This window comes from Borostomias antarcticus (assembly GCF_949987555.1).
Source record: "Borostomias antarcticus genome assembly, chromosome: 21".
Taxonomy (NCBI): Eukaryota; Metazoa; Chordata; class Actinopteri; order Stomiiformes; family Stomiidae; genus Borostomias; species Borostomias antarcticus.
Window position 1 is genome coordinate 19,443,409 of NC_140254.1, and position 11,584 is coordinate 19,454,992.

At 47.6% G+C, this 11,584-nt stretch overlaps 1 protein-coding gene across 2 annotated transcripts; it reads left to right on the top strand.

The window, feature by feature from the left end:
• The first annotated feature begins 1,924 nt into the window (after window positions 1–1,924).
• rp9 (RP9 pre-mRNA splicing factor) lies at window positions 1,925–8,687 on the top strand. Of its 2 annotated transcripts, none has more exons than XM_084455416.1 (6): window positions 1,925–2,078; window positions 2,580–2,610; window positions 3,273–3,402; window positions 4,964–5,055; window positions 5,518–5,606; window positions 8,161–8,687. In XM_084455416.1, the coding sequence occupies exons 1-6, from the start codon at window positions 1,933–1,935 to the stop codon at window positions 8,384–8,386; spliced, it is 714 nt and encodes a 237-aa protein (XP_084311542.1). In that variant the 5' UTR covers window positions 1,925–1,932; the 3' UTR covers window positions 8,387–8,687. The 2 variants fall into 2 exon arrangements, with proteins under 2 accessions (XP_084311542.1, XP_084311543.1); XM_084455417.1 differs by having other exon boundaries at window positions 5,545–5,606.
• The last annotated feature ends 2,897 nt before the right edge of the window (window positions 8,688–11,584 follow it).

Consider the following 11,584-nt stretch of genomic DNA (forward strand, 5'->3'; position numbering starts at 1 on the left):
GGGAGGGGGCTGGTTGGTGGGGAGGGGGCTGGTTGGTGGGGAGGGGGCTGGTTGGTGGGGAGGGGGCTGGTTGGTCAGGAGGGGGCTGGTTGGTCGGGAGGGGGCTGGTTGGTAATTTAGGTGTCCGTCAGTCGGTGCTACAGTGCCTCCTGTTGAGCTAATTAGAGGGGCATGTTTCTTTAGCTTCCTCCTCTAGTTTATTTAGCACAGGCGCCCTCTGCCGTGCCCTGAGCCTCCCTGTCACACTGGACACGCTGAGATTTGACTTGACGGTGATCCATTTTCTCGGTTGATTTTTGTGGCCTTCGCCACACGGGGGATGTGTCTTGTAATTCAATCTCACGTCACTTGGCCTGCGGGGCCCAATCGTACAGCTGTTTACAAACATGTATACATGTGGCACAATTATCTTCACATCCTCATGCCACCGTTGGTTTTCTACTTGTATATAATAATTAATTAATTATGAAAAATATTTTTGAAATTATCATTTTAGAATCGGATGCATCAATTGTTTACATTGTACAGGCTGATTTTGCCTGAGTCTGAGGACTGTGTGACAAGACTGTATGACAAACCAAATGTCAAGACCTTTAGGTAATTGTTTAGTTCAGTTGTTTATTATGAAAGGCAACTTTGTAAATGTACAGCAACCATGTCTATTGGGATATTTGACCTATCAAACCTCATAATGAATTTAGTATTGGTTGATTTATTAAGATATGGATCTGTTTGTCTAAGTAATGTGTGGGTCTGTATCATTGCACAGCAATATTGAAATACCTCACATTTGTATTCCTTCTATACTGTACCTTCTTTGAAATAAAACCTTTTCAGTGAAGTGTAGTTCAGTGTAATGTCTGCATGCCGGTGGCTTTGTTGAGAATTCCTCGCACTATCACTAATGTTCCTATCCCAAAGAAGAACCCAATTGAAGAACATACACTTTTAGACTAATTTCCATGAAACATTTCCTGTATCGGGGGTCTGTTGTGTGCTACATACCTCCGACACATTTTCCATTTGTGCAAACCTGTGTTGCTTGTTGTGGTTTAGCCTGGCTGCATCAACCCAGTCCACATCTGCATCAACCCAGTCCACATCTGCATCAACCCAGTCCACATCTGCATCAACCCAGTCCACATCTGCATCAACCCAGTCCACATCTGCATCAACCCAGTCCACATCTGCATCAACCCAGTCCACATCTGCATCAACCCAGTCCACATCTGCATCAACCCAGTCCACATCTGCATCACAGTCCACATCTGCATCAACCCAGTCCACATCTGCATCACAGTCCACATCTGCATCAACCCAGTCCACATCTGCATCAACCCAGTCCACATCTGCATCACAGTCCACATCTGCATCAACCCAGTCCACATCTGCATCACAGTCCACATCTGCATCAACCCAGTCCACATCTGCATCAACCCAGTCCACATCTGCATCAACCCAGTCCACATCTGCATCAACCCAGTCCACATCTGCATCAACCCAGTCCACATCTGCATCACAGTCCACATCTGCATCAACCCAGTCCACATCTGCATCACAGTCCACATCTGCATCAACCCAGTCCACATCTGCATCAACCCAGTCCATATCTGCATCAACCCAGTCCACATCTGCATCAACCCAGTCCACATCTGCATCAACCCAGTCCACATCTGCATCAACCCAGTCCACATCTGCATCAACCCAGTCCACATCTGACTTCTTACCTGCAGGTGGCGCTGGGTTTTAAAATCAGTGTAAACTACACAGGAAGTGCTGCAAAAGCACAGCCGAGACAGAGCTAGCAAGCAAACGTGTTTCACATTCACACAGAACTCTTCTGAAATAGACTTTATGCATTTTCTCAGAGTGTTTTGTAGATACAGGCTGTATCATAGCTATCAACCATAGCTAGACCCACTCTTCGATGTGATGTCTGATAGAAAGCGATCCAGAGATCACCAGGACAGGGGAGACCGCAAGAAGCACAAGGAATCCAAACATGATGTTGAGAAACTCAAGAAACAAGCGAGGAAACTCAACCAAGAAGTGCAGAAACTGAAGCATGTGGAGACATTGTAAGTATGTTTTGATATCCTAGCTAATGGCCTTGGTGTTAAACGTGTATATTCATAATGAATAGCTTGTGTGTGTTAGCTAGTAACGTTAGCATAAGGTGCTAGTTACCCTATGAGCTGACAGCAAGCCCTGTGGTTTACTAGCTAGCTTTAGCTTATAATATCTATATATCAGCTATCTATCTATCTAGGTATCTAGATATCTACTGTATAAGATAGCTATTAAGTGACCTAGTTCACCAGATGAAGCACACATGGCGGCTAGCTGGCGTGTGTCATCTTCCTATGAGCTGAGCATTGGGAGTGCTACCTATCTAAGGGGTAGAGGCTAGTTTAGCTAGCTGTTAGCTCATACATAGGCTACTGTAGACCAGGTACTCTGTGTCAAACATGCATGTGTGCAGGATATATACTAATACTGTAGCCAGCTTCCTCTTAAACTTCATTTGTTCAGAATTACTACAACAGAGTCTCAACATTGTTCTCATTTCTTCCATGCAGTTATGAGAAACCTCCTCCTGGACTTATAAAGGTAAATGCATTATTTAGCAAAAACCTAATTGTAATTCAAATACTAATGTGACAGCCGTGCAATCATGGTGTTTGGGTGGGACGATGATAGATATGCCTGAAATGCAAGTGGCAATCTGAAGCAGGTTCCCTGTTGTAGTACTTCTTGAAGAGATGAGTTTTGAGCCTGCGACGAACTCATCTCTTCAAGAAGTACTACAACAATCCTCCCACCTAAGCACTTATTGTATTATATTATTGTATTATATTGCACTGTACTTCAGATTGCGATTCTTGCACTTTGCCTTCAGCACTAGATTATGTTCTTAGTCACTTGTTTTAGAGAGAAGATGCACTTGTGAGTTCTGGCAAGTAGTAGTACATTGGCTCATCCTATGTTAAATGCAATTATTGTTAGTCGCTTTGGATAAAAGCGTCTGCTAAATGACTGTAATGTAATGTAATTCACTCACCTCTTGAGTTGCACTGCTAAAACGGAGTAACTGTAGTGCCAGTAGAATTAGCCTCAATCTTGGAAACCTGCTTCAGATTACCACTTGCATTTCAGGCATATCTATTATCGTCCCACCCAAACACCATGATTGCACGGCTGTCACATTTGTAGTTGATGCTGAGGAAGATGTCTAGTTGAGGTACACAGCTGGCTGACTCCTGCTTTTCCAGGAGGAGGAGGACAAGCCGGAGGACTGCATTCCCGCGGCCCCGGGAAATGAGAATGCCAGGGACTTCCTGGCGCACGCGCCCACCAAGGGCCTCTGGATGCCGCTGGGGAAGGAGGTGAAAGTCATGCAGTGTGAGTAGAAGGAGGACGAAGAAACGTTGAGATGAGAGATTACTGCCAAGAAACGTGAGATTACTGCCAAGAAACGTGAGATTACTGCCAAGAAACGTGAGATTACTGCCAAGAAACGTGAGATTACTGCCAAGAAACCTGAAGAAATTGATTAGTGACCAGCAGGGCTGTGAATTAGAAGAGCCAGTCTGACTAGCATGGCTGTGGGTGTGACGGTCACATCATCGAGAAACAGGGGATAAATACCAACTATTTCAGTGTCTTTTAATTCGATGTTAGTGAACTCCAAGAAAAGCTGTTCCTAATCACGTTACTACGGAGTATTGAATGACGAACACATTCCCTGGGAGAACAGCGATGGCATCCCATAGTTAACATGGGTTGGGAGCTGTAAGTGAAATGGAAAGTGTCCTTTATCTTTTCTTTCAGCAAATTCCCCACACCTGGATACCACCTGCTATTCCATAGCGACAAATCAGCACTAGCAACCAAAATAAATGCCTACCTTGACTTTGTTAGCAACCAGATGTCAATTGCCAAGAAACTGGTTGTGCTAGCCAGCTATTTTTCCCAAATAATTGTCACGCTTGTTTGGTAGGTTATTGGTATGCATGGTACAGTACTGTAGTCAGTCGCTGAGCTAGGAGTGACATACATGGCTAGCTTGCTTGCTGTGAGCGGCAGTATTGTAGGTTAGTTAGAGAGCTAGTTAGTTTACAGAGCTCTATTAAACACTATTTGAGTGTGTTTAATTCAGGGGAACTGCGAGCTCTTGTGTGCAGAGCCATCGTAGTAATGAGTTCAGAGTACTGAGTGATTTGAATGAGAGATTAACTTCTGTCCACTGCTGTCCCCAGAAAGAACCCTCATTATTTCCTGCAGTTAATTCCTGCCCACATCCCACTCGCTATCGTTGTATGCCAAGAGGGACCCTAAGCATGCACACACACACTCGCACTCACACTCATACTCACACTCACACACACTCACACACACACACACACACACACACACACACACACACACACACACACACACACACACACACACACACACTCTCTCTCTCTCACACACACACACACTCTCTCTCTCTCACACACACACACACACTTTAGAACTCCTCAATTGTTCCACCTTGGAGTTTGAAAGCGTGATTGGTTCCAGTTCAGATAATACTTTGGAGCGGGTTGTTGACTTTCTCATCACAGATTTTGAATTGCTTTTCAGAGATTTATACAGCCCAAGAAGTTGGCAGACATTTAGTTTGATGAGTCTAGACAAGAAACGGGGGCAAACAAACCTTTTTTTGGTGAGAGTATAGGGGAAAGGGTGTAGTGCATGTTTGTGTGAGAATGATACACAAAAAGGACAATATTGTTCCCAAAGCCCTTAGGTAGAAGTGAGAAGTGACCCTTGTCCTGTAGCATGAGGCGTCTTGATGTCCAGCTCCTGGACAGGTCACCAGTCTTCCCCTGAAGCACTGGGATCATCCACTGTTTTAGTGTTTTCCGTCGAGTGTCAGAAGGACTCAAACGATGCTGCGTTTTGACCCGTCTCCCAGGCTGGAGATGCAAGCGCTACGGTCACAGGACTGGGGACCGGGAGTGTCCCTTCTTCATCAAAGGCAACCAGAAACTGGAGCAGTTCAGAGTGGTGAGTCTGCACATACACACATACACGCACATACACACACACACGCACACACACACGCACACACACACACATATATACACACACACACACACATATATATACACACACACACACACACACATATATATACACACACACATACACACACACACACATACACACACACACACACACACACACACACACACACATACACACACACACACACATACACACACACACACATACACACACACACACACACACACACAGCCACTGCAGAGATTAGCATAAGTGCAAGTGTATCACATTTTCATAACTTGTATTGTGAGTACAAGCCGATTTGCAGAGTGCTGACGCGGCAAGCAATGCCGGTGGTTGGAAATGTTTTGAGTTGAAGTGAAGTCATTCAGAAAAGAAATAGACTCCGTTGTTGAACAGAAAATGTGCTGCATTTTCATTCCTCTTTTCCTTCATTAACAGCTGATAATAGCTGTCATTTTCTTGCAGGCTCATGAAGATCCAATGTATGAACTGATCAGGGAAAACAAACGGAATGAGAAAGAGACGAGGTACCTGTCCTTCTATTTCCATCTAATATACCATCACACTTCACAGGAAGACGCTCTCTCTCTGCAACGCTAAACGGCTGCACTAATAAGAATGTGTGTTTGCGTGGTGAAGTAGTCATTTAGCTGTTGATTTGTAGTATCAATGCTGGATGAGCACATGGAGAAAATAGAACAGTCTCTCCGAAACCTAAACCTTTCTTGGTTTTTCTGACTTCGGCTACTTTATTGACCTGGGCTGAGTTTCCCAGAGGCATCGTAGCGCTACGTTCATCGTGAGCTACGGCGTTCATCATAGCGCTACGATGCCTCTGGGAAACTCGTAAGAGTGGATGCTTCTCTGCGCGCCCCGATGCCCAAAACACAGCGTGACGCAGGGGTGCTTGAGCAGCGCTGTGTGTGGGAGAGATCGCTGGGTTGTTGAGATACTGTAGGCCCTCCTTTGTCTGCTGGTCTGTGGAGGTTGTTTTCAAGGACAGTGCCTCAGTCAAGTATCTGCCTATTGATTTCATTGTGCTATCTGAAGCCATGCTAACAGTCTGACCACGCTATCTGAAGCCATGCTAACAGTCTGACCACGCTATCTGAAGCCATGCTAACAGTCTGACCACTCTCTACAATTCTATTGTGTAGCCAAGCAAAACATCCAGGATTTTTCATCTGTTCTAGCCCCAGTTCCAAGGTGTGTATATTAAGTGACATAGTCATTGAAATTAGTCAGGATTATGTATTACCTCCGCGACAGCACAGGACAAGAGGTGTTTTGGGTGGCGTGCGTGTAGGCCTGTTGTGGTTTTTCACATGCCTCTGAAATATCTCTCATCTTCATCCGCTTATCTTGGGTCGGGTCGCGGAGGCAGCAGTTCCAGCAGGGGGCCCCAGACATCCCTTTCCCTAGCAGCATCAACCAGCTCTGCCTTGGGAATCTTTAGCCTCTGTAATATGATCTTTAGAAACGTCTTTAGAAACAGTACACCAGTCCCAGGGATTACTGCGCACTTCTTAGCTGACGATGTCAACTATCAAGAAGAAAAACGCACAGCAGATGAATGGTTAATGACGTTTGAGAACGTCTCAAACAGTGTTTGAAGTCGGTCCGTGTTTTCAGTCTTCCATCTGTCGATGGGAGCTCGGTGGATCTTTTTGACGTCTAGTCAAAGAAAGCGGACGCCACCCATTCCAGAGTTCATCATTGAGTTTCTGCGATGAGAGACTCATGTTTTATTGAACAATATTTAACTTCCCAGGTCTCTACTACTACTTGCCTTGCGAGCAGCAGAATCACTTTTTCAGATGAGCGGTGGTGACCTACATAGACACCTGCAGACACCTGTAGACGAGGCCCATAATGCACGCCCCACCCTGGACAGATGGTGGCTGGCTCTCCCTTGTGCTCCTCCTCCTCTGTTAGCACATTTAGATGGTCCAGAGCTCCTCCTCCTCCTCTGTTAGCACATTTAGATGGTCCAGAGCTCCTCCTCCTCCTCTGTTAGCACATTTAGATGGTCCAGAGCTCCTCCTCCTCCTCTGTTAGCACATTTAGATGGTCCAGAGCTCCTCCTCCTCCTCTGTTAGCACATTTAGATGGTCCAGAGCTCCTCCTCCTCCTCTGTTAGCACATTTAGATGGTCCAGAGCTCCTCCTCCTCCTCTGTTAGCACATTTAGATGGTCCAGAGCTCCTCCTCCTCCTCTGTTAACACATTTAGAAGCAGCGGAATCTTCTGGACCGAATCGTCAATCATTTCATGAAATTCAACTTTTCTCTGAAATGAAAACATGAAATGGGTGTTGGTGAACAGGAAGTGTGCTGGTGCATGCGAGTGTGTGTGATCCTCACCACGTCTCCTTTTCATGTCTCTCTCCCTCCTCCTTTCCTTCGGTCTCTCTCTCTCTCTCTCTCTCTGGTCTCTCTCTCTCCCTCCCTCTCTCTCCCTCCCTCTCTCTCCCTCCCTCTCCATCTCCCTCCCTCTCTCCCTCCCTCTCTCTCTCTCTCTCTGGTCTCTCTCCTTCCAACACTCCATCTCCCTCCCTCTCTCTCTCCCTCCCTCTCTCTCTCTCTCTCTCTCTCTGGTCTCTCTCCTTCCAACACTTCATCTCCCTCTCTCCCTCCCTCTCTCTCTCCCTCCCTCTCTCTCTCCCTCCCTCTCTCTCTCTCTCCCTCCCTCTCTCTCTCTCTGGTTCCTCACCTTCTCCCATCTGTCTCTTCCTCCCGCTCTCTTCCCCTCTCTCCCTCGCTCTCTTCCTCCCTCTCTCTCCCCTTGTCCCTCTCTCTCTCTGGTCTCTCTCCCCCTGTCCCTCTCTCTCTCCCCCGGTCCCTCTCTCTCTCTCTCCCTCCCTCCCTCTCTCTGGTCTCTCCCCCTGTCCCTCTCTCTCTCTCTCTGGTCTCTCCCTCTCCCCCTGTCCCTCTCTTTCTCTCTCTCTCTCTGCTCTCTCCCCCTGTCCCTCTCTCTGCTCTCTCCCTGTCCCTCTCTCTTTCTCTGCCCCTCCCCCTGTCCCTCTCTCTCTCTCTCTCTGGTCTCTCCCTGTCCCTCTCTCTCTCTGGTCTCTCCCCTGCAGGATCGAGCAGCTCAGGCAGCTCCTGCAGGACACCACCTCTTCCTCCGACTCGGACGGCTCCTCCTCCTCCTCGTCTTCCTCCTCCGCCAGCGACCGCCGCCGCCGCCGAGACAGCGTGAAGAAGAGGAAGAAGGGGAAGGACAAGAAACGGAAAGAGAAGAAGAAGCAAAAGAGGAAGAGAAAACACAAGTCGTCCAAAACCAGCGACGGCTCCGACTCGGACTGACTGACCGACGCCGACGTGTATTATTGCACCGCGAGGGATCAGACAGAACTAGCGGTCAGCTGTAGTGGGTCGGGCCCGTTGGTCAGCTGTAGTGGGCCGGGCCCATCGGTCAGGGGTTTGCAGTGCACCATATGGACGATACTCCAGAGCTTGAGCCCCGATGGTTTCCACGTAGCGGGCAACGCCGTGGAATCGCTGAATTCAGACATGAACATGCAAAAACAATGAATTGTGGGATTGAGGGAAGTGCACTTACAGCTTATCGTTTTCAGCAATTTGTGAAATCATAATATTATGAACAAAGACATGACACCATATCCCTCCGATGGGTGGGGGCCGCTGGCCTTCTGACCTCCTCGGCTGTGTGTGTGTTTATGATTCCCAGAGGAATGCTGAAGCTGTTTCTTTATCATGTTTAAAGGTGGAGTATGCAGTTTGGCTCGGAAGAAACACGTCATTGTTTTTTTTTTTGCAATTCTCATTACATCCCGACAGCAATCAAAATAAAGTGCTCTGACAGTAAAAATGAAATAAATTTGTAGTCTGTCAAAGTCGCAGGACTGCAATAAGTGTGTCCAATTATTTTGACAACTTGAAATGTTTGGATGGCTTACCTGCCTGTCGACCTGCGTAGCGAGAGTCATTTACTTTCCTCCAGTTTGGAGGAGGGACTTCTTCCTTTTCCTGTCCAGAGGAGTTTAGTCAATAATGTTACATTAGAGCATATGGAGGGTGTGCGTGTACGCGCACATGCACGTGAGCTTGACGCGCACACGCACGTGAGCTTGTGCCTAGAACCTCAAAAAAATGCGTGTGCATGTGGAGAGTTCAGAAAGCCCCTAGCGTTAGCTGCATGGTTTAGTGGCGTGGAGGGCTCTGGGCCGACCCGCGTTTGAAGTCGGCCCGTTTGGAATGGATCTGATATGAGAGATGAACTTGTGAATGATCCGGCAGGGTCACATGCTAGGGAACCCAGCGTGACAGAGACACTGTTCTCCCTCATGCTTTGCTTTTTCCACCCCCCCATTATCAATGTGCTGAATATCACATAACTTGATTGCAGGTTTGTGTGTCAAATGGAGGGAAAGAGTTAGCGGTTTAAGTGCTGCCTGTTTTTTTTTTTCCCACAGGGGGTTGGATGTTTGAATGCTTACGAATGTATATAAATATTTGGAATAAATTGCAGTTGGAGTTGACATGTTTTATTCAGATCCAGCGCCCAGAACGAGGAGGGGATGTGCTTCATGAATGTTTTCTCTGTGGAGGAGGTTAAATATGTATTTGACCCCGTGCTTCAAATGGAAAAGTGTTTTTATCTGTATTGTATGTTTAGAATGTGCCGTCTCCTTTCTTAAAGGGATAGAATCAGTTTCATTCCCATGCAGCTTTTCAACAAACTAGGAATTTGCTTTTGGTCGTGGTGCATGGGGAACATGGGACAACATTGGACAAGGTGCAGGGACGAGAGAGGACAGTGGACAGGGTGCAGGGACGAGACAGGACAGTGGACAGGGTGCAGGGATGAGACGGGACAGTGGACAGGGTGCAGGGACGAGACGGGGCATTGGACAGGGTGCAGGGATGAGACGGGACAGTGGACAGGGTGCAGGGACGAGACAGGACAGTGGACAGGGTGCAGGGACGAGACAAGACAGTGGACAGGGTGCAGGGACGAGACAGGACAGTGGACAGGGTGCAGGGATGAGACGGGACAGTGGACAGGGTGCAGGGACGAGACAGGACAGTGGACAGGGTGCAGGGACGAGACAGGACAGTGGACAGGGTGCAGGGACGAGACAGGACAGTGGACAGGGTGCAGGGATGAGACGGGACAGTGGACAGGGTGCAGGGACGAGACGGGGCATTGGACAGGGTGCAGGGATGAGACGGGACAGTGGACAGGGTGCAGGGACGAGACAGGACATTGGACAGGGTGCAGGACGAGAGAGGACAGTGGACAGGGTGCAGGGACGAGACAGGACATTGGACAGGGTGCAGGGATGAGACAGGACAGTGGACAGGGTGCAGGGACGAGACAGGACAGTGGACAGGGTGCAGGGACGAGACAGGACAGTGCAAAGAGCAAAAAAGGATCAGCTAAGAAAAAGAACAACATACAAAAAGCAGTGCAGTCAGTGGGCAGTATACAGTGAGTGTGCAGAGTGTATTGTGTATGTGTGTGTGTGTGGCGTGATATGTGAGTGTGGTGTGTCCATGTGTGTGTGGCGTGATATGTGAGTGTGGTGTGTCCATGTGTGTGTGTGTGTGGCGTGATATGTGAGTGTGGTGTGTCCATGTGTGTGTGTGGCATGATATGTGAGTGTGGTGTGTCCATGTGTGTGTGTGGCGTGATATGTGAGTGTGGTGTGCCCATGTGTGTGTGTGGCGTGATATGTGAGTGTGGTGTGTCCATGTGTGTGTGTGGCGTGATATGAGTGTGGTGTGTCCATGTGTGTGTGGCGTGATATGTAAGTGTGGTGTGTCCATGTGTGTGTGGGGCTCGATATGTAAGTGTGGTGTGTCCATGTGTGTGTGTGGCGTGATATGTGAGTGTGGTGTGTCCATGTGTGTGTGTGTGGCGTGATATGTGAGTGTGGTGTGTCCATGTGTGTGTGTGGCGTGATATGTGAGTGTGGTGTGTCCATGTGTGTGTGTGGCGTGATATGTGAGTGTGGTGTGTCCTATACAGTGAGTATGCAGAGTGTATTGTGTGTGTGTGTGTGTGTGTGGCGTGATATGTGAGTGTGGTGTGTCCTATACAGTACATTCAGGTCATGTGTGTGTGTGTGTGTGTGTGTGTACAGTCAAGACGGAAAGTCTGCACACCCCTTTGACCTTCCTGGTTTTATTACGTCACAGACTTATTCTACAATAGATTGAGTTCATTTTTTGTCTCGACATTCTACATAATGACAAAGTGAAAACAGGTTTTTAGATATTTGTGCTAATTTATTAAAAATCAAAATGTAAAATATATGTACACAAGTGTGCACACCCTTTGATATGACATCCAAAAGTGAGCTGAGGTGATTTTTTCCCCCCCCCGTTATCGCGTTGGGCCTAACAACGCCCCGTAGCTGTGGTAAAATCCCCTGTAACCCACTGCCTCTCGTGGTCAATTGCTTAAGTCTACAGAGACCGTAACCCATAATTGTCAAGTTTCTTGATTAGAAAAAGATGAGTTCAACTCAGCTCCTT

What these genes read in the sequence shown, in the direction of transcription:
- rp9 (XM_084455416.1), top strand. Translation starts at nt 1,933, where the DNA reads ATGTCTGATAGAAAGCGATCCAGAGATCACCAGGACAGGGGAGACCGC. An exon ending in GGAGGTGAAAGTCATGCAGT is followed by an intron (nt 3,403 to 4,963) that starts GTGAGTAGAAGG and finishes CCCGTCTCCCAG; the next exon opens with GCTGGAGATGCAAGCGCTAC. An exon ending in CGGAATGAGAAAGAGACGAG is followed by an intron (nt 5,607 to 8,160) that starts GTACCTGTCCTT and finishes TCTCCCCTGCAG; the next exon opens with GATCGAGCAGCTCAGGCAGC.